Consider the following 26,365-nt stretch of genomic DNA (forward strand, 5'->3'; position numbering starts at 1 on the left):
GTCAGCTTAGCCTCTATCCCATCACTTAATTGATATACAGCGCAGCCAATCAGATGCAATCTTAGGTGTCAAACGCATGCGCAAACAACTGTACTAAGTGCAGCAAAACTGACAAGTTATCGCCAATTTTTAAACCTTGGTTTTTTTTCTCTTAAATGTAAGAAAGGGCATTGAGTGGGGAGATGGACCAAGTAAGAAGACAAAAACGTATTGCTTTCATACGGAATGGGAGATTTTGACACTACAAGCCGACATTCAGCTGAAGTCCAGAGTGCATGATCAGTTCTGGAACTTACTCGCAGAGGGAGTGCCCAAACGAGAAAATGTGCTACCTCCTTGACGGCATGATTCGGCTCTACTTATTTATATGAGTCAGCCTTTCCCCACATAAAGGTCATTAAGTCCAAGTCCCGTTCCACCTTGACTATGATCGTTTGGAAGTGTGCTTGAGGCTGGCTGTCAGCAGCTACTGTCCAGGCTATGCATCCCTGGCTCATTCCATTCAGCGCAAGTCACCAGAGCAAACTCAGATAATGTCAAAAAACGTACAGTTAATTGTGTTGTGCAATATGAACTCATGTGGTTATGCAAGGTACATTAACACACATTGTACATATAAAGAATTCTCAATACATTTAGGAATAAATGTAATGAAATAAATGTTTGCATTTTTGTAGTTTGTAGATCCTTTTGGCTTGATCATTTTATAAGTAGCTCGCATGCTGAAAAAGGGTGAGCACCCCTAAGATAGAGAGTAATGGAGAGACAACTCTAGTAGATCAAAGTGATCTATGTGACGTGAATGGTGAAAACCTAGGGACACCCTTTGTGCTTGCTCTGCATGTTTCTGTTGTGTCTGTGTTATTGTTTTTAACATGTTGGTGTTTATCTCTGTTTTGTTTTGTCATCAGTAGCCTTCTTGACTCGGTTATGGGTGTTTCTCTGTTTTTAAGTGTATGAAACGCAGACTAGGTGAATCTAGAGACAACAACTAGAATAAGGGTTCCCGGGGCAATGCAGGGAGGTGGGGGATAAGGAAGCCCTGCTATTAAAGAGGCCAACAAGGAAAAAATGCTTTAAAACTGATTAGGGTAGCAATTTTACAACACTGCTTGATATGACCGAACTACAGAATGGTATGATGTCTGGATTAGTTCCTCTTAAAGTGGTTTGGGGCAAAGAAGAATAATAAAAATAAAGAAAACGAGGAGCCATATGTACTGTATTTTAAAAAGAAAGAAAGAAATTGGGCTTGTCCTTTTTAATAACTTAAGGTACCTCTCTGTATATCTAAATAGCTAGGTACCTCACTCAGTTGTGCTGTGTGGAGCCAGGAACATAAGAGGTACTTATTAGATATTTGTGCAAAGAAAAGCCATTCCTTGTGCTCAGTTACTGATGTGTGCCATTTGAATTGCATTTCATTTTTATTAAAAGAGAAATAGTTATATCATCCCGAGTAAAAGATATTACCTTCCTAATTGGGGAAATTTTCCTTTTGTTTCTTTTAATGTACTATCCTGCTGTAAAACTTAATAAACTTTCACATAATTAATGTTTTTTTCAACTGGCTTCAAATCCTCTGAAACCTTGGAGCCACCATTTGTTTGTTCACCCACTCTTCTTACCACTCCTACCACCCCACCACCACTTATTTCTGATGTAATGGAACCCGGCGACCACAGTGGATTAAGCATTTGGCTGGCTGCTCACTTCAAGGCTGGCTGTTCAAAACCCACCATCCACTCAGCAGAAGGAAAATATAACCGCTGTCCTGATGAAATGTTCAGCTTTGGAAACCCGAAGGAGGAGCTCTGCTCCGCCCTGTGGAGTTGCAGTGAGGGAGCGTCAACTTGATGGCACTGGGATTGTTTGTGGGTGTGTTGTTGTTTTCTTTTCACTGAAGTGCATTCTTTAGTAACATTAAGTGTGGGACTACCATAGTCTTCATGTGTTTGGAAATATTTTTCACCTGGTATACTTTAACAAGGAACCCTGCTGGGTTACACATTGGAGTGCTCACCACAAGGTCAGCAGTTTGAATCTAGATGATGTTCTGTAGGAGATAGATGAGGTTTTCTGCTCCCGTAAAGATTTATAGCCGTGGAATTCCCAAAAGGCAGTTCTACTCAGCCCTACTATCCCATTCAGTTCTACTCAATTTTTTATAGGGCCACTATAAGTCAGAATTGACTTGATGGCAGTGAATTTTTTTAACATTTTATTTAGGGGCTCATACAACTCTTATCACAATCCATATATATACATACATCAATTGTATAAAGTACATCCGTACATTCTTTGCCCTAATCATTTTCAAAGCATTTGCTCTCCACTTAAGCCCTTTGCATCAGGTTCTCTTTTTTTTCCCTCCCTCCCCGCTCTTCCCTCCCTCATGAGCCCTTGATAATTTATAGATTATTATTTTGTCATATCTTGCCCTATCAGGCGTCTCCCTTCACCCCCTTCTCTGTTGTCCATCCCCCATGGAGGAGGTCACATGTAGATCCTTGGTAATCGGTTCTCCCTTTCCAACCCACTCACCTTCTACTCTCCCAATATCGCCCCTCACACCCCTGGTCCTGAAGGTATCATCCACCCTGGATTCCCTGTGCCTGTATGCACCAGTGTACAACCTCTGCTCTATCCAGCCTTGCAAGGTAGAATTCGGATCATGGTAGTTGGCGGGGTGGAAGCATCCAGGATCTGGGAGAAAGCTGTATTCTTCATCGGTGCTACATCACACCCTGACTGACTCATCTCCTCCCATAGACCCCTCTGTGAGGGGATCTCCAGTGGCCAACAAATGGGCTTTGGGTCTCCACTCTGCACGTCCCCCTTCATTCACTATGGTATTATTTTTTTTGGATGATGCCTTATCCCTGATCCCTTTGGCACCTCGTGATCGCACAGGCTGGTGTGCTTCTTCCATGTGGGCTTTGTTCCTTCTGAGCTAGATGGCCACTTGTTTATCTTTGAGCCTTTAAGACCCCAGACACTCTCTAATTTGATAGCCGGGCACCATCAGCTTTCTTTGTCACATTTGCTTATGCACCTGTTTGTCCTCGGCGATCGTATCATGGAGGTGTGCAGCCAATGATATGATTTTTTGTTCTTTGATGCCTGATAACTGATCCCTTTGGGACCACTTGATCACACAGGCTGGTGTGTTCTTCCATGTGGGCTTTGTTGCTTCTGAGCTAGATGGCCGCTTGTTTATCTCAAGCCTTTAAGACTCCAGACACTATCTCTTTTGATAGCCGGGCACCATCAGCTTTCTTCACCACATTTACTTGTTTACCCGCTTTGGCTTCAGCAGTTGTGTCGGGAGGGTGAGCATCATACAATGCCAGTTTAATAGAAGAAAGTATTCATGCATTGAGGGAGTGTTTGAGTAGAGGCCCAAGGTCCTTCCGCCACCTTAATACTAAACCTATAAATGTAGACACATAGATCTATTCCCCATCCTCATATATATATTTGCATATGTACATGTATTTGTCTAGACCTCTATAAATGCCCTTTGCCTCCTAGCTCTTTCCTCTATTTCCCTTGACTTTCCTCCTGCCCCACTATCATGCTCCGTCCTCACCTGGGTTACAGCAATACCTCTTCTTTATGTAACCTTACCCTTGATCATTCCCTACCAGGCCAATGGCAGTGAATTTTATGGGCTTTTGAGTTAACTTTAATTAGATATAGAACTGTAGATTGATAGTTATTTTTTCTCTGCACTGTAATACACTTCTGTTATCTTTTCCATGACACTACCAACAAATAAAAGTAGGCATTGGGTCTCTTCTAAAGTACTCCATCAATGCAAGAATGCATTGTTCTAATAACCTGGCATTCTGTAATGCTCACCTTCCCAATCGCTAAAGTCAAAATGGGTGCATAAGCAAATGTGGAGCATCTGGGGTCTTAAGGGCTTGAAGAGGCCATCTACCAGGGAACCAACAAAGCCCAAATGGAAGGAGTACACCAGGCTGTGTGAGTAGGAGGTGTAGATGGAATCAGGTATCAGAAGACCCCCAAACAAGCAAACATTGATGCAAATGAAGGGGGAAGAGACCCAAACCCCTCTAGACAGTTGGAGATTCCCTCACAGAAGGGTGTAACAAGGACAGAAGGAGTCAGCCAAGGTGCAGCACCAGTGAGACATAAAACATTCCTCTATTTCTTTTTTTTTTAGTATCTTTTATTAAATGACTTATAAGAAATAAGAGTTTTTGCATTCTAGGCAGAGCAGTGCTAAAGTGTTATTTTTAAAAACCATTTTATTGGGGGTTCATACAACTCATCACAATCCATAAATAGATCCATTATGTCAAGTACATTTGTACATTTGTTGCCGTCATCATTCTCAAAACATTTTCTTTCTACTTGAGCCCTTGGTATCAGCACCTCATTTTCCCCCTCCCTCTCCCAACCTCCCTTCCTTCACGAACCCTTGATAATTTATAAATTGTTATTATTTTTTCATCTCTTATTACTGACCAATGTCTCCCTTCACCCACTTTTCTGTTGTCCATCCCCAGGGAGGGGATATGCTGTAGATCATTGTGATCATTTCCACCTTTCTCCCTGACCTTCCCCTTCCCATCCTGGTAACGCTACCCTCATTATTGGCCCAGAGGAATTTATCTGCTCTGGATTCCCTGTGTTTCCAGCTTTTATTTGTACCAGTGTACATCCTCTGGTATAGCTGGATTTGTAAGGTAGAATTGGGGTCATGATAATAGGGGGCAGGGGAAGCATTAAAGAACTAGTGGAAAGTAAAGTTATATGTTTCATCGGTGCTATACTGCACCCTGACTGACTCGTCTCCTTCCCGCAACCCTTCTGTAAAGGGACGTCCAGTTGCCTACAGATAGGCTTTGGGTCTTCACTCCACACTCCCCCTGACTCACAATGATATGATTTTTTTGTTCTTTGATGCCTGATACCTGATCCTATGGACACCTCATGATCACACACACTGCTGTGCTTCTTCCATGTGGGCTTTTTGCTTCTCAGCTAGATGGCTGCTTGTTTTATCTTCAAGCCTTTAAGTTCTTTAATACTTCCTCTCCCCCACTATCATGACCCCAGTTCTACCTTACAAATTCAGCTAGACCCACACACGTACACTGGTACAGCAAAGAGCTCTTGTCACCCAGAATCCAGGACAGATAAACTCCTCAGGAACAGTAATGATAGTAGTGATATAATGCAAGTAGGGGAAAGGTGGGGGAGAAACAGGGAACTTACTATAATGATCGACATATAACCACTGCCGCCACCACCATCTAGGGGAACAAACAACAGAAACATGGGCAAAGGGAGACAGCGGATAGTGTAAAATATGAATAATAATTATAATTTATAAGGGGTCCACAGGGTGGGATTGTGGGTGAGAGATGGAAAACAGGAGTTGATACCAAAGGCTCAAGCAGAAAGAAAATGTTTTGAAAATAATGATGGCAACAAATGTACAAATGTGTTTGATAAAATTGATGTATGAATTGTTATAATAACTGTAAGAACCCTTAATAAAATGATTTATTAATTAAAAAAGAAGCCTGCTATTGCTGTTTGTCATTTCTTTGTAGGATACCTGTATTTTCTGTCTGATATTGTTAAAACAGTGTCCTGATCTGTGATTTCACAAGGTATCTTTCTCATTAGGGTGTTTTCTGCACTTTCAGTGGGAAGGTTCATGCTTTCTCCAGTTCAGCACTGTTCTCTATCTCACCGTCTCTCTCCAGGAAAACCTTCTAGCTTTCCAGACACCGTTCTCTTTATTTCCTTTTCTTTGTCTTCTCTTTCCCTTGCTGTGTGTTACATTCTGAGTAATTCTTCCAGTTTATCAACCAGCACTGAAAGCATACTTTGCTGCTTAGGCGTCTCCCGTCACCCCTCCACCCCCATTTTTTATTACAGAATTGCATTTTTCTTTGAGTTTGTATTTGGTACTTTTCAAATGTGCCTCTATACTGCCCAATTCTTGCTGGTGGATTCTATTACCTCCTTTATCTTTTTGAATGTGCCTAATGGTTGAAAGTCTCTTTCATTTGCTTTATCATCTGTAACTCCTGTGTGCATCTGCCTGTCCACACGTGGTGTTGGCTTCCACGTGTTCTCTATAGTGTGAGTGTCAGCCCTCCCCAGGGAGTGCTTGTGCTCCTGTTGGCATCACAAGTGGTCTCTGGAATAGGGGAGGGACTCCATCTCCTCTCCACACACACCAGGCCTTGCAGAGTGTAACTGAAGACCCTGCCCTGAGGATGCTGCAACTCCCACTTACTCTGAGTTGTTTCTTTGTTTCCTGAACATAGAGATTTTCCTTTCTCACTTTTGATTCCAAATATAATTTTCTTCTTCTTGTTGTTGTTGCCAGATTGTATGCCATATTTATCTTCTTAGGAATGACATGGGGACGTTGCACCTTAATCACTGTATCTTCTCAGGGAAATCAGTATCCCCGGGTGATGCAAGAAACTAACATACTTGGCTACTAACTGAAAGGATGGAGGTTCAGATCCACCCAGAGGGGCCTCAGAAGAAAGGCCTGGCAATTTACTTCTGCAAAATCAACCCTTGAAAACACTGTGGAGCACAGCTCCACTCTGATGCATGTGGAGACATCCTGAGTCAAAGCCAACTTGACAGCTGCTGGTTCCGTTTTAAGATTTGTTTTTCTTCACCCACTTTATTTAGCTCCTCACATTAGGCAAACAGCCCACAGTCTGTACAATAAATATGATTCTGTAATTTGAACTGATCGTAAAATCACTACATATTCTCGCAATCCTGTACAGGTAGGGTTGTAAAAATGGTTTCTGCTTAATTTCATTATAGAAAGATTTTTATTTTTAAAGTTTATCTAATTATGTAAAATTAACTAACTGAAGGAAGGTTTAAAAACAGCTGAAAGACTGTTGATGACTTATGGGAAATGACTACATTTTTAAAATTTAAATATTACATGTTTATGACATCATCATATGAGTATAATCAAGAATTTCTATTTGTGGTGGCAGGTGTCCCACAGTATTGACAATAGAAAAATATATTATTGCTATTTAATGTTTTTTAATGTTTTCTTGATATAATTCATATACCCTATAAAACAATGGTTCAGAAACAGTTGTATAATCAATTTTGGAACATGTTCTACATTCTTGCCTCCAATGTTATTAGCATCTCTTGCCCCTCAGCCTCTTCTGTGATAACCCCATGTTGCCATTTACTTTTAAATAAAGTAAGATAAAAACATCATTTATCCCATATCTTCTTTTTTTAAGGTCTAAGTAACTATCTTCTGGCATAATTATTTCAGTTGGGAATATCATGTACTTGATTATAAAGAGTATTGTGGAAAACATAAAACAGTCTCAATTTGCTAAAAACCATGTCTTTTTAGACTCAGTTTCACTTTCTTCCCTTTCTGCAGCCACTTCAAGAAAAACTTGCAGCATCTACAGATACACATGCAGAGAAAGAGCAGCAGCGAGGTGAAGGGGGCATTTCTTCTCCTTTGTATGTTGCACATCCCGTGAGCCAGAAGAACCAAAAGGTCTATCACACAGACCATGCCACTTTCATAATTGGAAAAACACCAAAAGGAATTCGCAGGTATGTCTTCTGAGGGGGCTAGGATTCAAAATAACTGTAACTCCTTAGTAGAATATACAAAATGTATTATGATCATACCTGTCATCTGAATATTTCTGAAAATAAGAATTATTTTAATGTTATATATTTAAAAATAATTTCCCAATGTTTTAGATGATTGTAGAAGGCTAACTACAAAGGAGTGTCTAACTGATGTAATTACTACCCATCATGTATTGTCCTGTGTTGCTAACTACACAGGAGTGTCTTGTTGACATAACTCCTGCCCATCACACATGGTCAGTGCTGCTAACTACAGAAGAATGTCTAGTTCTAGTTGGCGTAATTCCTACCCTTCACACGTGGCCAGGAGTCATTTCAGAGAAATAAGGCAGGAGTCAGATAAGGGGTGTAAACGAACTAGAGAGGCCCTGTGACCACGCTGTCGACACAGATGGGTAAAGCAGCAGTACAGGGGGTACAGAGTTAGGGGTCAGTTTTCTAATGTTTGGAGATAATCCACCCTGTGTAGACGCTGAGTGAAATGACTCACAGGGAACCAGGAGATGAGGCTGGAGGAGTGACAACAGAGAGAATGGAGTCTGGAAAGCAGGGCAGGGTGGGATGCGGGCCACTGCCCGCATCTGGCCTGAGAGAGGCTCTTCAAGAGAAGGGGTGAGCTTAGGTACAGAAATAGTGAGAAGATGGGGACTTTTATTTTCTCCATGGATAGAGGCTCTTCATTTAGAGGGAGCGGCAAGTTAAGACATGAATCATTTCTAAAATAGGAAAGTAAACATAAAAGGACTAGAATTCCTGGGGACTATTAAGTCCTTCCTTGAGATTAATTTCAGTAAAATCACCTGCCTGGTTGTACAGGTTTTGTTTGGCAAACATGAGTTGCTCTATCACAGACACAGAAAGGGAGCTAGCTGGTTTCTGCCAGGGTTTGGAGTGCAAGGAGAGAGAAGGAAGGAAGCTTAGGGGCGTTTGCACAGGAATGATTATAGAGCTGTGCTAAGCTGGCCAGGGGGAGGCTGATGGATAGTAAGAGAGCAGGAAAATCAATGAACGAAAGGAGTTGATGAGGACAAAATTATACTGCATTGTTGCCATTGGGGGCAGGGCATGATGGAGCATTTCACTGGAGCATTCAGTGATTCAGTTCAGGGTTTGGAAAGTTGTACAGTTAACAGCAATCACAAGGCCAGGTGTGACCTTAGGAGAAGAGGCCTAACATGCAGGAAAGAAACGGCAGGAAATATAGGTAGGTATTGGGCAGGACTAAAAACCAAAGGACCAAATAAATTCACTACCATCAAGTCAATTCTGAGTCATAGCGTCCCTATCAGACAGGGTAGAACTCCTATGGGCTTCTGAGACTACAATTCTTTATGGAAGTAGAAAGCCTCATTTTTCGCCCAAATAGTGGGTGATGGTTTTCAGTTGCTCACCTGATGGTTAGTAGCCCAATGAATAGCCACTGTGCCATCAGTGCTCTGTTGGGCCAGACATACACGTGGATGTTGGTATGAGATGGAAAGCAAATCTAATCCCGGATATCCAGTGTTCAGGAAGTTGTTGCTAGGTGCTATTGCTAATGTCACCTCTTGGTCCAGCTGTGAGAATGTTGGTTTTCTTAAGGTTGAGTTGTAGCCATCCTGAAGGTTCCAATCCTTGATCTTCGTCAGCAAGGGCTTCAAGTCCTCCACATTCAGCAAGCAAGGCTATGGCATCTGTGTGTCACAGAGGGTTTTTTTGTTTGTTTGTTTTGGTTATGGTTTCTTTGTTTTTCTGACAAATATTTTAACATCAAATATCGACTTAAAATCACTAGAAAGCTGCACAACTCTTAAATATATTTAAACCATTAATTTGGATAGTACATAAATTATATGCCAATAAAAACCTTTATAAGGAGAAATGGAAGTTAAAACATGCACAAAAGACAATGTTCCCTTTATCATGCTGTTAATAAAAGGCCTCACAAGAAAATATACAGCCTTCACAACCCCCTCTGCCATATCCTTTTAGTCTTCTTTATAAGTTATGTTTTATTAAATAACAGTTTTATTGTTTTTTGTCAGGAATTTAATACTTTTTCATTAGTATTTAAACACTCTTATCTAGTTTTGTATACTTCTTTTACTATTCTTATTTAAATATTAACTGTTTGAAATAATAAGCTACTTTTCAATATATCATTTTTATACTTAAAACAGTCATTAGGGCAATGAACCGCTTATGAAAATTATTTGAATCCCACCACTGTTCAAGGCTATTTGAAAATTTAAAAAAAAACAAACGGAGTGAACCTCTTCCTAAATCATTGAAATATTGCCATGAAGTTAATGAATGCTGCCCCACCTAAAACAACATTTCTTAGATCAAATGTTTTCCCCCAGCAGTTTTATTGATACATAACTTACATATCACACAGTTCAATAGTTCGTTCAGTCATATCAAGGGACATTGTGCAGTCACCATACATCAGTCTTAGACACCCCCGCCCGCCGACCATCCCCATGGTAAAATCGCCTTTTAAATGAGTTGTGCCTTGACAGTCCTAGTGCTCCCACCCCCTTACCGCCTTCATTATTTACTCCTGAAATCTCTTCTCCCTCCTGATTGCCCACCCCTACATTCCCTGTAACCTCTTGTGTCCGTTATTCTCATTATGTATCGATGACACCTGGGCTTCACAGCTGAGAGACCCAACCAAAAATAATAGAAAGCACAATCACCATAAGGTGGTAAGGATAAAATCATAATAGTATAAAGACAAAAACACAAATAACGCGTAAAAAGGCAAAGTCCCCCATCAACGTTCAAGAAGTCAGGGAGGAAATTTTTGTCTTGAAACAAGTAAGAGATACTTGCCCCCAGTACAGATTCAAGTTGTGTCTGGGTAGGGGAGTGGGCGGCATGTCAAATCCCCACGTATGGAGTTCGATCCAGTATAATCAAGATTACAAGGGTCTCTGATAGTAAGACGGTTCAAGACTTTTGCCTTTGGCTGGCTAGGATGGATCTGCCAGCGACTCAGTCTGACCCGATTCTCTGCAGCTGGGTTTTGGGCTCCCACTGTCTTCAATAGTCTTCTACAAATTGCATGTTCAGAACTTTATCTCTGATATTTTCTCTTCACCATAGTTGAGTTCTTAAATTTTCATCTTTTGATCAAAGAAGCTGGTTTGCTTCATCCATGTGGACTTAGTTGACTCCTCACTTAGATGGCTACTTGTTTGAGTACAAGCCTTTAAGACCCCAGACACTATTCCGATGGTTAGCTGAGTACTTTCTTTACCATACCGTACTGTAGCACCCTTATCTTCAGTGATCACCTCATGAAGGTGAATATTAAGCAGGGCCATGATATAAGAACCAATTGTTCTTAAGTTAGAGCTAGGATTTAGTGCAAGTCCAAAACTCATGCCTGGATCTATGTTTTGTTGTTTTTCTTTTTAATTTGCTGTACCTTGGGAATTAATGCATATATCATATCGTTCCATAGTTCAATCCTGTCAAACTTGATTATACAATTGCTTCCATAATCTGTCTCCAAACATACTTTTCCTTCCTGGACCTCTTGACATCCTCTCCTTCTTATTTAACTCTTGTTTTATTTTCTTTCCCTATAGGCTCAACTTGCCTGGGTTTCCTTTAACAAAAAAAACAAACAAATACAGAAACCAGTAACAGCTTCAAAAGGGTGATCCCCAGGGATGGCACACCCTTGAGATACAACGTAACATAAACGTGCGTAAGGATACTATAAGAATGACCATCACAGGAGTGTCTGAATAATACGTATCTTAATACAACATACAGGGCATTGATGTAGCCAGACCTTGTCATTCTTGCTACCACTGTCTCTGTTTCCTGGGACACAAAGTGTTTTCCAGCTTAAGTTCCCAGGATACAAATGTGTCTGAGTTAGAGTCCACTTCACCTAGCGGGGTTCCCATCTGGAGTCTCACTGATGCAGCCTCTGGAGCATGCCATGCACCCCAATGATCTAGGATTCCGTGTCCCATTGTTCTATGACACTCCTCCTGGGTTCCGGGATACTCCCAGATGCCCCAGGTCACTTCTGTCCACCAGCTAAACACTGCTAAAGACACTTCACACCTCATCCTCCCAAGATCATCCTAGGTCTCTCCTCCCCCGATCCTGGAGTCAGCCCTCCCTCTGCTCTGCTCAACAGATGTGCACCCGTGTTCCTCAAACTTGTCTGTTCCTTCTCCCTTCTGCGCTGCTCCTCCCGTCAGTAAACCTTATCTCTCTGACAGGGCTGCCTCCCTTCAGGGTGGCCTGATTCCACGTAAAGATGGCTACCACTCAGCCAACAGCCTCCACCCCCTCAGCCCCATCCATTGATCCCAGCTGTCCTTAGGTGCCTTCCATCCAAGTGACCTACCCTATACTTCCCTGGAGCAGATGATATGTGGTCCATTAGCACTGGTCCAGCTCTGGGAGTTGAGGTGTTTCATGGTCTCATCACTTTTTTAGCAATGTGTAGTATTCTGCTGGGTTTTTTTTAATCCAGTCTTCTACTGATGTGAGTTTCTAGTGTTTCCAGCTTCGTGCTATCGCCAACTGTGGTGTGATAAACACGGGGCAGCAAATATCTGCTCATGATCTGTTTCTTACTTCTTACTGGTATGTGCCCAGTAATGGTATTGCTGGATTATGTGGTAGTTGTGTTGCCATCTGTTTTCGGTATCGCCGTATCGCCTTCCACAGTGGCTGTACAAGTCCACCAGCAGTGGCTAAAGGTTCCTATCTCACCACACCCTCTCCAGGATTTGTTGTTCTCAGTTTGTTTGTTTAATTGGGCTACAGTAATGGGTGTTCTGATTTGCATTTCCCTGATGGCTAATGACCGGGAGCGTTCCTCGTGTGTGGATTAGCCATCCGAGTGCCGTCCTTTGTGAGTCATCTGTGCACATCTTTTCCCACCTTCTCAGAGAGCTATTAGTTTTTCATGTTGTAAGCTTGTAAAGTTCTATAGATTTTAGTAATTAGTCCTTTGACTTTTATGTTGTTTGTCAAAAAAATTTCCCAATCTGTAGGTTCTCTTTTTACTCTTTTAATAAAGTCTTCTTTCAAGGTACATAAGTTTTATTTTTAATAGGTCCCAGTAATATATTTGATGTATTCCACAGAATGTTAGTGTCCTTTGTTACTTCCGATAGCCTATGAATTCCATACACTAGGCCTTTCAGCTATGTCCCAATATTTTTCATTGATGATCCTAATAGCTTTGGGTTTTACATTTAGGTTTTTGATCCACTTGGAGTTTGCTTTTGGGCATGGAGTGAGATATGGGTCTAGCTTCATTCTTCTGTATGTGGATATCCAGCTTTTCCGACACCATTTATTGAGGAGGGCATCTGCTTCCCATTTACTGCTTTGGGGACCTCTGTCAAGAATCAGTTGTCTGTATGCTGGGTTTTCATTTCTGGGTTTTCTGTCCTGATCCATGGGCCCATGTATTTGTCATTATACCAGTACCAGCCTGTTTCAACAATTGTAAAACAACAACCAGTAGCTGTATAGTAGGTATTGAGGTCATGTGTTGCAAGATCACCTACCTTATTCTTTTTGAGGAGTTATTTGCTTATCCTGGGCCGCTTCTCTCCATGGTAATCATTTTTTTCCATTTCTTGAAAGAATGATGCTGAGATTTGGATTGGGATTGCACTGTATCTATTACGTTAGGTAATATTAACATTTTCACAATTTTGAGTCTCCCAATTCACAAGTATGGGATGCTCTTCCATTTATGTAGATCTCTTCTGATTTCTTGTAGTAATGTTCTGTAGTTTTCTTTGTGCAGATCTTTAGTTTGGGGGTTTTTGGGGGGATTGCATTTATTCTTAAGTATTTTGGCTTCTGCATGGCTATTGTGAATGGTATTGTTTCTTTGATATCTTTTTCCAGTGTTCCCATTGCTGGTCTATAGGAAACCAATTGAGTTCTGCTTTTTAATCTTTTATCTTACTACACTACTAAACTCTTCTATTGTTTCCAGTAATCCTATGTGACCTTTAGGATTCTCAATATATAAAATCATATCATCGGCAAATAGCGAGAGTTTTACTTCTTTACCCAATTGTGTGCCCTTGATTGCTTGCCATTGTCTTATGGTACTGGCTAGGACTTCCAGCATACTACTGAATTAAGAGTGGGGATAAGGGACATGCTTGTTGGGTTCTTTTATTCAGTGGAAATGTTTTCAGCGTTTCTCTATTGAGAGTAATATTGATTATTGGTTTTTCATATATGGCCTTTATTGTATTAAGAATTTTCCCTTCTAATCCTATCTTCTTGAGAGTTTTTAATAGAAACGGGTATTGGATATTATCAAATGCTTTTTATGCACCAAGTGATATGATCATATGGTTCTTGACCTTTTTGTTGTTATTATGGTGAATTTTGTTACTTGTGATATGTTATTGCATTCTATTGGCCAAGATTTTCTTGAGAATTTTCACATCTGTGTTCATGATAGCTATTGGTCTGTAATTCTCTATCCTTGTGGCATCTTTGCCTGGTTTTAGTATCAGGATTATGCTGATTTCATAGAATGAGTTTGGGAGTTTGCTGTCCATTTCTATGTTCTGGAAGAGTTTGTGTAGGATTGATTGTCAGCTCTTCTCTGAATGCTTCATAGAATTCCCCTGTGAAGCCACATGAACTGGGGCTGTTTTTAGTTGAGAGTTCCTTAATGATCTTATCTGTTTCTTCTTTTGCTTTGGGTCTGTTCAAGTTCTTAATGTCCATATGTGTTAATTTGGGGAGAGAGTGAATTTCCTGGTATTTGTCCATGTCCTCCAAATAACTGCATTTGTTGGAATACAGTCTTTCTTACTACTGCATTATTATTATTTTTATTTCATGAGGTCTGTTGTCACTTCCCCTTTCATCCCTAATTTAGATATTGACATCTGCTCCTTCTTTTCCTTTGTTAAGTTTGCTAACATTTTGTTGATTCTATTGATCCTCTCAAAGAAACAAATTTTTCTTTTGTTGATTTTTTCCATTGTTCTCCAGTTTTCAGATTCATGTATTTCTGCTCTAATTTTTATGATGTCTTTTCTTTTGCTGTTGGAAGGATTATGCTGTTGACTGTTGTAATTGCTGGAGGCGCTGTGTTAAGAAGTTGACATAACTATCTCCTCTTTTTTCATGTGTACATTTATTGCTACAAGTGACATCTGATAACTGCTTTTGCTGCATTCCATTGGTTTTGATATGTTGTATTATCACTCATTAGTTTCTAGGCTCTTCCTAATTTTCTCTATTTGGACTAGTATCCAATCCTTTTTGAGAAGTTGAGTTTCCAAGTTATTGTCTTTATTTTTCTATTTTCTATTCTTTCTATTGTTGATTTCCAGCTTAATAGCACAGTGGTCAGCCAAGATTGATCTCTGTGCATTTGAATTTTCTCTAGCTTGCTTTATGTCCCTCTACTCTAGAGTATGAGCCATGCCCTTTGGTGAACAATATGTATTTTTATTGTGCTGATGGATGGGGAGCTCTATAGATACCTATGAGGACAAGTTGATCCGTTGTCTTGTTCAGCTCTTCTGTTCCTTTATTGTATTTCTTACCTATTGATCTGTCTTTGAGAGTGGTGAATTAAAATCACCTACTTTGCTTGTTGATCTAGTGCTATCTCCTTTATCTCTTTGAGGATTTGGTTGATGAATTTTGAGGGTCTTTTGTTGGGTGAATATAAGTTTAATATTCTTATGGGTTCTTGGTCTATTGATCCCTTGAGCATTTTGTAATACCCACTCTTGTCTCTCATTAGCTTGTGTACCTGGAGCTCTATTTTCTTAGACATTAATATTACAACCCCAGCTTTTTTATATTGCCATTAGCTCAGTAAATTTTTTGCCATCCTGTAACTTTTAGTCTGTTTTTGTCTGTGAGTTTGAGATGTGTCTCTTGCAGGTAGCTGATCAATGGATCCTGTTGTGTAATCCATTCTGTTACCCTTTGTCTTTTTATGGATGCATTGAGTCTGTTAACATTCAGTGTAATTAAGTCAAACTTCAGGTTGTTGTCATCTCTTATTATTTCTGTTTGGTATTTTCATTTCTTCCCCTTTCATAGGGTGGCATAGGTGTGAGGAATTTATTCTTGTCTTTGTTTCTCTGTCCGATCTGTAATGTTTCTGGTGCTGTTGGTTTCTGTGTACTGTTGAAACACCCTGTAGTGGTTTCATGTTCATGTGCTGCAGGGATTGGTTTTCTGCCCATAAGGAACTGAATAGTGTTTTTTTTTTAATGCTGGTTTTGCTTTTATGAATTCTCTAAATATTTCCTGATTCGAGAATAGTTTTATTTCTCCTCCAGATTTTATGGAAAGCTTTACTGGATCACGGATTCTTGTGTTTCAGTTGTTGTCTTTCAACTTTTGGAATATTAGCTCCAATTCCTTCTTTCCTGCATGGTCTCTGAGGAGAGGTCTGAGCTTATTCTTATCTGTTTACCTTTTTATGTGACTGATTTTTTTCTCCCTAGCCGCGCTCATGATTCTCTCCTTTTCCTTGAAATTGGATAATTTGACTACTATATGCCTTGATGTGGTTTTGGGGGGAGTAGGGGTGAGGGGATGTTAATCTAATTGGTTTACTCTGTGCTGCCTGGATGGTTATCGTCGCTTCCTTTGTGATCCCTGAATTTCCTGTACAACATTCTCTACCTGACAATTCAAGGGCTGCTTTTTATCTGTAAACTTTGGGGTTTGGGTCATCTTCAGCAATTGATTTTTATTTCTCTAGATTTTTCATGGAAGCTGCTGGTGTTGGCTGTTGGATACATCCCATCATGGATGAACTTAAGTGCTGCCTGAGCTTCTGTGTTTTTTAGGAAGGAGGGACTGGCTCTATAGGTTATGGGATGATGAGCTAGATGCTGGAAGAGGTATTGTATGTAGATGCTGAGTTGGGTGAATAGGTTATATGAACTTGAGAGTAGGTTTTGTGGGATTAATCATAGGAAGTTTTCCTGTTAAGTGTCTTAGTTTTTAATGAGTTGGCAAAGAGGGTTATAAGAGGCATGTTTTTACCTGCTAAGTTAAAGGAGTGTGTGAGTTATCAAGGTGTAGGAACCAGGTTCCAGAGATTATGGTGGTTGCGGTACGTGAGGAGTATATTATATCTACCAGAGTTTCTTGTTGACCCTGTAATTTATGTCGGTAGAGTGCCCCTTCATTTGTTTGTGTTTATAATAGATGACTCCTTTATAGTAGAGTCCTGCACTATTCAGGACTAATTTATATATGGTCCAGGGTAGAGAAGACTATTGTAGTGGGCTCCCCAGGGAGGAGGGCCTTCCTAGCCAAGGGCTGGGATTGCCACTGAGTAACCTTGACTGCTGAATTCCAATTCATCTGGCAGGGAAAGGAGCCCTGTGTTTTCTTCCTCAGATGATAATAAGAATAAATCTACCAACTCCCTGGAGCCAGCTACACTGTGGGTTCGAGCTGCATCTCTTACTATTTCTGCCTCTGGCTCTCTTCCTAAATTGTTGGGGCTATCTATCTAGAAGGCCTAGGTGTTCCCTTGCTATTAGGGGAGTATGGATGGCCTCATCAAGGGGATTATCCCAAAAATTGGAGTTCAGATTTTCAGTCAGCAGGGCTCTCCAGTGTCCAAGACTTTCAGAAGTCTAAGCTGACGTCCTTGTGATGCCCTAGAGGGGAAGGCTTCCCAGCGCTGGAAACCCCAAGGGAGTGCAGTACACTAGTCGCTGGAGGAGGGATGCACAGGTGAGCACAGTGCATGGGTCTCAGATGGGAGGGGTAGGAATTAGGACAAGAGACCTCAGCTCTCCAGTCACCTGGGCAGGAAATGCCAGGGGCCACTGTGTATGTGTTGCTGGAGGGGCCCTGCCGTGAGGAAATTCAAAGGGGCATGGTGCACAGGGGACTCTAGAGGGAGGGGGAGGAAGTAGCGCATGGGACAAGAGTTGCAGTTGCCGAGAACTAAGGCACACAGGTCTTTGGTGCAGGGAAACGAAGGGAGTGTGTTTCATGGCAAGCAGAGCTGGGCTGTCCATGGGGAAACTGACCAAAAACCAGGACCCGTGCAGTTCCCCCAAAGTGATCTTACCGGAGCTCTGTATTTCACATAAATGAAAATCCCAAAGGGTTACCCTACCTCAGAGCTTTCTTCCCAGAAGTCCTCTTTCTTACCATTTAACTTGCTAATATTCCCCCCAAGAATGCACTGCTCCTCCTATGGCAACTACAGACGGACAATAAAACCCACATACAAAGTTATATCAATTCTGCCAAAAATTTGGCAAGTAGTACAATAAACTTAATGCAGGTAGTTGCACCTGACTACCATGGTCACTGACAATTTTTAGAAAACATGATTTTTATCTTAAGGATTTGTGCTTACCACACGCAGATTGAAAAATGTGCTAATTCCGATTCCCAAAAATGTATCTGTTCTGTGATAATGTCTGAAGTTAACGTAAAACAATGCACCGTATATATGGTACTTCGATACCACTAGATGCTCCATTTTTTTATTTAAAACCCTGGTATATTCAGCTAAAATTCAATGATGATGTGATCAAAAGAAGCACATCTGGTAAAGTGACCTTATCTCTATGCTAAAGGAACCTACAAAATTAAAACAAACAGTGAAAAAGAATTCAGGTTGCTGATGAAGCCATGGCGTTGGTGATAACTCAGAACCAAATTTTAGATCTGGCGTTGCTCCAGGTGTAAACAGTTTACTCATGCCTGGTGAGCCCACTTATTTTCAGGGCTTTATGGCTCCAGCAGATTCTCCACTCGTTGCACAACACCTGTACATCTTCACCTGCATACCAGTGACACAGCCTCCAGAATCACAGAGACACACAAACCACCAAAGTACAACCAACTGTCAATTGGTAGGTTCAGGAACTATCTGGACACATTTAAAGGGTCAGTTCACAAGATGGGCAGAAAATGGTTTAGCCAGTTGGCATAACCTTGAAAGGGAAAACATTTCCTGAGAAAACAGCAGCCTGGAAGCCTCAGTTTGAAGCCTTGAACCCTGAAGTTTAGCAGTGGAGAGCCTTTTGAGAGGGCTATGTATGTATTTTCAGGGGAGGGGCGGTAAGTATATTCATGGGCCACCAAGTATGATTTAAGAGCAGGAGACGGGAAGCTACATTCAGCAGAGAAACTGAAGATTCAGAGTTTGGACCCAGAGACCCTGAAAACATTTTGGATCAGAGCAGAGCAGGTGGAGATCAGGAGGGGATTAGAAGCCCTTGGTAATAGATAATTGAGAGTCTGTGCTTGAGCTAAGAAGCTGTGGTCTGATTCGTCCTGATGGTCCCTGGAGACTAAGGGGAAAAGGTGCTGGATTTCTGAGTTCAAATCCCAGGTGGCAAATCCCAGGCAGCTAGTTCATTGGGAAGCAGCAGGGGTAGGACAAAGGGCTGTTCCCTCAGCTGCACATGGTGGAATGTGGCAGCTGTAGTGTGGCTCTCAAATGCCTGCCCATGCTGCAGCAGTGCATCCTCCTGATCAGGCCTGCAGCCATGGTTTTCAGGGCAGTTTTCTGCTAGGAAACCCACCATACCTTGTACTAATCTGAGGAGCACATGTAATTCTATCCCTAATAACAATATATGTCAAAGCACAGGTATTGACAATGATTTTTTTTTTGCTTTAATTTGAACTTAATTACAATACTACTTCCTTTGATAACTCTTTTGTTTCCAAAATTGTGAACCTTCAAGTTGAACTCTTTTTTTGTTCTGTTTTGTTTGTTTATTAAAAGATCATTTTATTGGGGCTCTTACAGCTCTTATAACAATCCATACATCAATTGTATCAAGAGTATTTATACATATGTTGCCATTATTTTATAAACATTTACTTTCTATTTGAGCCTTTGATATCAGCTCCTACTTTTTCACTCTATCTCCTCCTTCCCCCTCCCCCCATATGACTCCTTGATAAAGTATAAATTTTTTTTCATATCTTACACCATCCGCTGTCTCCCTTCCCCCAGTTTCTGTTGTACACACACACACGGGGGGGGGGGGGTTATTATGTGTCAATTACAGTGATTAATTTTTATCTACATTCTTTTTTATTTTTCCTCCCACTCAACTTAGACAATAAATATCTCTATCATAAGTGAAAAGGTGAAAGGTCCCTAACATTAGAATGCCAAAACGGCCGAGGGGACACTGTCCAGATGACGGGCACCTCTCTCGGGTCTGCCCCATGCCACAGCCATGTGAGCCATCTGAATGACATTTCAGTCCTACTTCCACGTCACAAAGCTTAAGGAGAGCAATCATTTCAGTGTATTGCACCTGCTCTCCCCGAGTCCTTCAAGCAAAAGGGAGAGCAGTCTGAATTTGATCCACAACAGGCACTCCTTTCATAGACTTGCAGACAGATGCCCATCTTTGGTGTTGCATCCTTTGCTGTTCCCTGTGTGACCTGGGGGTGTCTGCTCCAGTCTCCTCCATTTTCCTTACAGAGTAGCTGACTTACACCTTGATTGTCCCCTGAAGTTCCTTAAGTTCCCAGAGATCACAAATTAGAAAAGTGAATTTGAAGGCAAAAATAAAGTGAATTACAATGAGAACTTGCCCTGTAAAGAATGACATCATGGCAGAACTCTCTCTACTCTTAGTGGTGACAAATGGGTCATGAGTGGGGACATGGTTGTTGCACAGCAAAGGTGAAGTTGGCTTGGCAGCTACTGAGTTAATACCAAGTCTTTAAATAAATGAAATACTTCTGCATGTAATTTTGACCATCATTTTATCTTTACAAGCACAAGTATATATTTGAAAGGCCATGGGAGTAGATTTGAACATGATTAATAAACAGAACATCCCATTACTCATGTGAAATGAACACGGGAGCTTTTTAAGAACATGCTAGCTTGCTTTCCTGCAAGAATGTAGGAAGTTTCCAGGACAACAATTTGGAAACGTGTACTTGTGTTATTAAAAATGCTGTTGGAGAGGAACATGGCTGTTGATCAGGCACCTGCAGTGTTTGGATTGGGAACACGCTCCAGGCTTGGAGCCACAGGACTGGATGCCAGGAGTGTTTATCTGAAGCCACAAATGAGCTCTGAGCGCATGTAGTATGGATTGCCACTAAAAGCAAAACACAAAGATTTCATATAACCTGGTCTGGGAGACCAAAATATCAGTGGCAGTAAAGTTCCTATACACACACACACACACAATATGAACCAGATAAAATTCAAACTTTCAAACTTGGCACAGGACCTCGCATGACTGCCCACATCTTCCTCTAGCAGCATCCTTGCACCTCTGGGCATCACCTCCTACTTGTGGAGGGTTTACCATCCTCCAAGAAGCCTGTCCAGCCCTTCTTGCCCACCACCAATCCCTGGCCGAGGTGCCCCGCTGTAGACTCTTATAGGACTCTCTGTTTACTTCCATCATGCATCCACCACTCTATCCTAGCTCAGTTTTCATATGTTCATCTCCCTCAACTAGACTGTAAACTCTTTGAAGATGGAGAACTGTTCCTACTGCAGTGCCTAGCACATGTGGCCGCATGCTGTGGTCTTGATTCTGATTCATAGCTCTCCTCTAGGGCCGAGTAGACTTCCCCCACACCGGCCCTCATCTCTTCCAGGAGAAATCACCAAGTCTTTTCTCCTACAGAGTCACTGATGGATTTGAACTTCTTGCCCTTTGGTTTGTAACCAAGCACTTAACTATTACACCACCAGAGCTCCTAGTATATAGAGGGCTCTATAAATATTTGTTGGTTGAATAAATGGGAGTTTTAATGAAATGCTATACAAAATATAGACAGAATTATGAAACCATGCTGCAACACCATGTATGGGGTTGGTTTTTTTAATTTTTTTATTTTTGAAGGAATGTTTGTAAGCTTTCCTAGCTCCTTTCCCAAATTCAGAATCAACAAAACATCAGGCTCACCATGAGAAAGTGGCAGAGTCTGTGGTCCAGGGTTCCAGAGCCAGCTCTCTGCCTCCATCTGACCAGGGTACCCAACGGCTCATTTCTTACACATGCATGTAACAGCTTGTGTAGCCACCATAGGTAAAAAGTGCTACTCCCTTTCCCAGACAGCACCTCTCTTGTGAGCTTAGCCGTCTACCATGAGGTGGACTAAATGAGGAGAAAAGCAGTCGTAAGTTTCTCCGTGTAGAGCTTTCCTGTGGGCTCTTCAAATGTTATGTGGAAATGTCTATTTTATATATGCGGAAAAAGAGGAGAGTGGGGGACCCTTAAACTTAAGGAATTTTCTCTTTTCTAGTCATGAGGACCTTTTGTTTATGATTTTATTTCATGGAACTTAAATGCAATGTAGATTTTTAAATGCCTATAATTATTATTCTCCTGACAGTCATAAAGTAGTTAACTGGAAGTGTAGCATGCTGGGATGTCTTCATTCCCAGAGAATACTTTATAGTATAAATCAGAATAACTTTTAAAAGCTGGTGATTTCATGAGCTGGAATATTGTTTTCAAAAGTCTAGGGGAAGAGGTCACATGCTGCTAGTATAAACTAACTGTATTCTCATTGTGGATTAGTGATAAGTTAAGAACGTTAGAAAGTTAAGTAAGATTGAACACAATTACATCGCATTGCCTATCTCATGTCATTAATGGTAAGTTATTTGAAAATAAAATATAATAAAAGTAATAACTGATTTTCTTCATTAAATCTTTAGAAAACAATTTGAAGAAATGGCTTCTTACTTTAATGCATCATCTGTAAAGGAATTTGCTGAGCATGTCACTGATGCCACATCAGAAGAACGACAGAAAATGTTAAGAGACTTTTATGTTTCTCACTATCCAGAAGTGAATGATTTTTTTGTGGTTTCTGCTTCAGAATTAGTCAAACCTGCACATGCGAAAGGAAAGAAAGTCAAGGATGAATCTGCAAAAAGGAAATATCTTACAAAAGAAAGACTGTCCGAATCTGAAACTTTGTCATCTAAGGTCTCAACCAATAAAATTTCTCAAATATGCAGACCAAGAATACATAAAGAAAAGTCACTCAAGTTTCAGAATTATGATTTCTGTGAAGAGCCATTGTCTACTGATAAAGAAGCTAAAAATTTATCTGCTAGTTCTACCCAAATGATTGACAGTGGAATAAAAAGCCAACTAGCCAACGACACGGGGGCATCCTCTGTCATGAAGTCTAAGTCTAAAGCATGTGAGAGAATGTTAGAAGATACCATGAAAGACCAACAGGATATAACAAAACCTGGTATTTCAAGAAATGGACACCTTTTCAAATCAGAAGCAGAAAAGGTAGACAACCCAGTGTTAGAAAACCCTTGTGTGGGAGAGCTACTTGGTGACACCTCTATTCTTGATGACCTCTTTAAAAGTCATGGGACCAGCCTCACACAGCTGCCAAAGAAAGTTCTTTCAGGGAGCATAAAAAAGGCAAAGCAGAGACCAAAGGATTTCTGGGACCTATTGAATGAGCAGAATGAAGACAGCCTTAGTAAACTCACCAACTTGGCAGTCATCGAGGGCTTATGTGAAGAAGTACCCCTGGGCGCAGCCTCCAAAAGGAAAAAAGAGCTAGAAACTTCCCTTTGGAAATCAAATGAGAAGTTTCTATGGAAAAAATGTTAACTAAAGTAATACAGATAAAATCAAAACCAGTCTACAGAGTAATACATAAACATAGCACCGTATTACTACCCCATTATTACGTGGCTTTTTGCCATGACTGTTTGCAGCACTCTCTTCCACACAAATTATATTACCTGCCTCATTATCAATTTCTATTTTTATTACATGCTTGCTCTAGGTTATTTTAAGTCTACAGCATTATCATGTATTTGTTTTCTTTGATCCTATTATCATGTAAACTTATATTATGAAATAGAAAGAATCTAGATTTATAATCAGGAGACCTCGCATGTGACACTGTTTGTGTAATTATGTGACTTTGGATAGGTCCCTTACCCTGAGTGCCTTCACTTTGAAAGACGAAGGGTTTCATGTAGATCATCATGAGTGCCCTTTAACTTAAGAAAAAGTTTGAATTCACTGTTCCAGATTCCAGTAAATCATAGGCCAAATCATGCCCTATCCCCAAGCCAGGTACAGATTGATAGGTAGAGACTGCTATGTGTTTCTCATTTTCCTTTCTTACTAGCATTTGGAAAGTCACGGAATTGTTTTCCTTATCCCTCAGTATCATGTTCTACTATTATTAAATTATTTTCAATGAAATTCATAATTTTCAATGAAATTCTATTATTAAATTATTTTCAATGAAATTCATTGAAATTCATTTCAATGGAATGCTAAAATGATAATTGTATAGCAGTTTCATAACTTCATTGAAACTAATGTAACATATTTAGTACCATTAGCTACATAACACCAGTGCTCAGTTTTTATACAAGAATTATGATTAGATTGATATAAATAGAGATTTGTATAGTGCTTCTGTATTGTTTTAAGTATGAAGAATGAGTAAACACTTCATTTAATTTGGGACTGTTATATTTTGCTGAATTTAATTTCTGTGGTGGAGAAATAATACCAGAAAGTATCACTGTTGAATTTATGTAGAAGCATACACTCAGCCCCTGTGTATACTATGCATGTGTGTATATTGTGCATGTAGTGTATTCACTAGGGCTTAAAGTTGAACAGATGCAGCACAGCTACATGTGAAAGAAATGAAATCATGTCTGTGAAGTCCCTTATAGCTTGCCTGTGACTTGTAGCAGGGACCTGAGACTCTGTTGGCCCTCGTTCAGATGGACGTCTCACCTTTCCCTCAGTTGAGCTCACAGGGCTGTAATAGGAGAAAGTGCCCATCCAGGATGACAGTTAACCAAGAAATAATCCTGTGCAGGGATTACTGTTACTAAGCTGAAGAGATCGGACCTTTACCATACCCAGGAAGTAGCGAGATTGCTTAGGAATAAAAGGGAAAAACATTTATATCAGGGCCCCATATGTTTTTACACATACATACTTTTGTTTGAAATAAAATCTTTATAGAACAATATGTAACACTTTATTCTCTTCTGTTCGATTTCTATTGTTTGTTGTTTGGTTATTTTAATTCAATACGCAGTAAATTGATTTATGACCCTTTATTATGAGTGGATACCACAATCTGAACACACACTGCTTTAGGTTATACATTTATCTACTTGTAGCTACATTATATCCTAAATTATCAGATGCTACCCTGTCCCAGTGCTGGCCTTTCTAGAAAACTTATGGGTTATGTGGTCTGTAGAAGACTTGGCATATAGAGAACATTAGCCTGCTTTGTGACTCATTACATAAGGATCTTTGATAAGTCAAGAGGTGCTCCTTGTATCTCATTGTGTAGAAAGTATATTTCAGGCATATTAATAAAAGTACATCTTGCATAAAATAAAATGCCTTCAATATTTTTACATAGGTGTGAAATATTAGCTCATAGAAATATTACCTCTATATTCTTCATACATAAACAGTTTACAGAGGTTACCAGTTAGAGTGAATGAGAACAAAACTGCAAACCTGGCATTAAATAATTAAGTAGTTGTCAGGTAAACATTTGTCATTATCATGCAAGAGATTCAAGATGGCGTCCCACCTGATGCTCCCATTGTTAGATCGGAAATTTAAGAGGTAAGGAGGCCATTATTGGGAGGCCAGGTGCTAGAAGTTGAATCCCAGTGTCCTAGGGGCTGTGGCTCAGATCTCCCCTTGTGATCTTTGACCACAGAGAAATTTGAGGGCTTGCTGAGACGCTCTTAAGTTCACGACATCTGCCCCTGTGCTTTCCACATCCCAGCCAGGTCCGGTGGAACTGTGTCTGCCTGTGCAGTAATTTCCCCAAAACTGCTGTCTAAAGGTGATCATTATCCCAGGCTCGAGGAGCGCCTCAGAAAACAAGCCACAAGAGCTTACACCATAGCTTTCCTCTCTACTCACAGATTAGGGACCATGGTAGATTTAACATACCCATCATGCACCCCAACCACAACATCTAGAACCTGCTTCCTATAAATACATACCCTCCATAACCCTCTTCACCCAGGTACCTGTGAACATTAATCTGCCAGCACATGAGTGGCCTGTCCAGTGCCACCCTTGCTGCTCATGACAGACCTGGTGCTGCTGCTAGCAATCAGAACCTGTGGCCAGTCTGCACACAGGTCCCTCTAGTAAGCTCCCTCCCCCACTACAGCCTGTGAGCACCTGCCTGCACTGCGTGTGCTCAGCCTGCCCAGCAGCACCTTTCCTACTGGCAATCACCCCACCCACCATTTATAAGAGAGCCACCCACATCACCTTCCAAATAGATAACTCCAGCTGTCTAAGGACGGAGTTAATCCCAGTGAGATAGAGATGCAGCTCAAACTCTGAGCACAGCAGTCCCCAGGTAGGCCTTAGAATCATCCCTACTAGCCTCCGAGAAATCACAATGCTCCTTTGGCTCCCAGGAAAATGGTGCTGAGCTCCACCAAAAGGCCACATGGATAACAACCCACAGCAGCCAGTATAAGAAAGCATGAGGGGGAAAAAATGTCTGAGGAGAACCTGAACCTAGTGACACACATAGAAGAGGCAGACTTTGAACTGCCACAGAAATAAATCTTCAGTATATTACTTAGTCATACAGGATATTAGGGAATCAATAAAGAAAAAGGATGAAAAATAGGATAGAGTCCACTTGCAAAAGGAAATACAAGAGTTAAGGGTAAATGCAGCAGAAGCAAAGCGAA

General features: G+C 40.8%; 1 protein-coding gene across 3 annotated transcripts in view; it reads left to right on the plus strand.

Annotated features, from left to right (window-relative positions):
• The window catches only part of ERCC6L2 (ERCC excision repair 6 like 2), a 167,210-nt gene extending 142,564 nt beyond the window's left edge, over nt 1–24,646 (plus strand). For 2 of the 3 annotated variants that reach the window (XM_075549800.1, XM_075549801.1), the window contains 2 exons: nt 7,436–7,617; nt 22,328–24,646. In XM_075549800.1, coding sequence (XP_075405915.1) covers nt 7,436–7,617; nt 22,328–23,252 — 1,107 coding nt within the window. In that variant the 3' untranslated portion in view covers nt 23,253–24,646. Of the gene's footprint in view, nt 1–7,435; nt 7,618–11,237; nt 11,353–22,327 lie in introns of those variants that run through there. The other variant, XM_075549802.1, reaches the window with a different exon arrangement.
• The last annotated feature ends 1,719 nt before the right edge of the window (nt 24,647–26,365 follow it).

Source organism: Tenrec ecaudatus, chromosome 5, assembly GCF_050624435.1.
Source record: "Tenrec ecaudatus isolate mTenEca1 chromosome 5, mTenEca1.hap1, whole genome shotgun sequence".
Taxonomy (NCBI): domain Eukaryota; kingdom Metazoa; phylum Chordata; class Mammalia; order Afrosoricida; family Tenrecidae; genus Tenrec; species Tenrec ecaudatus.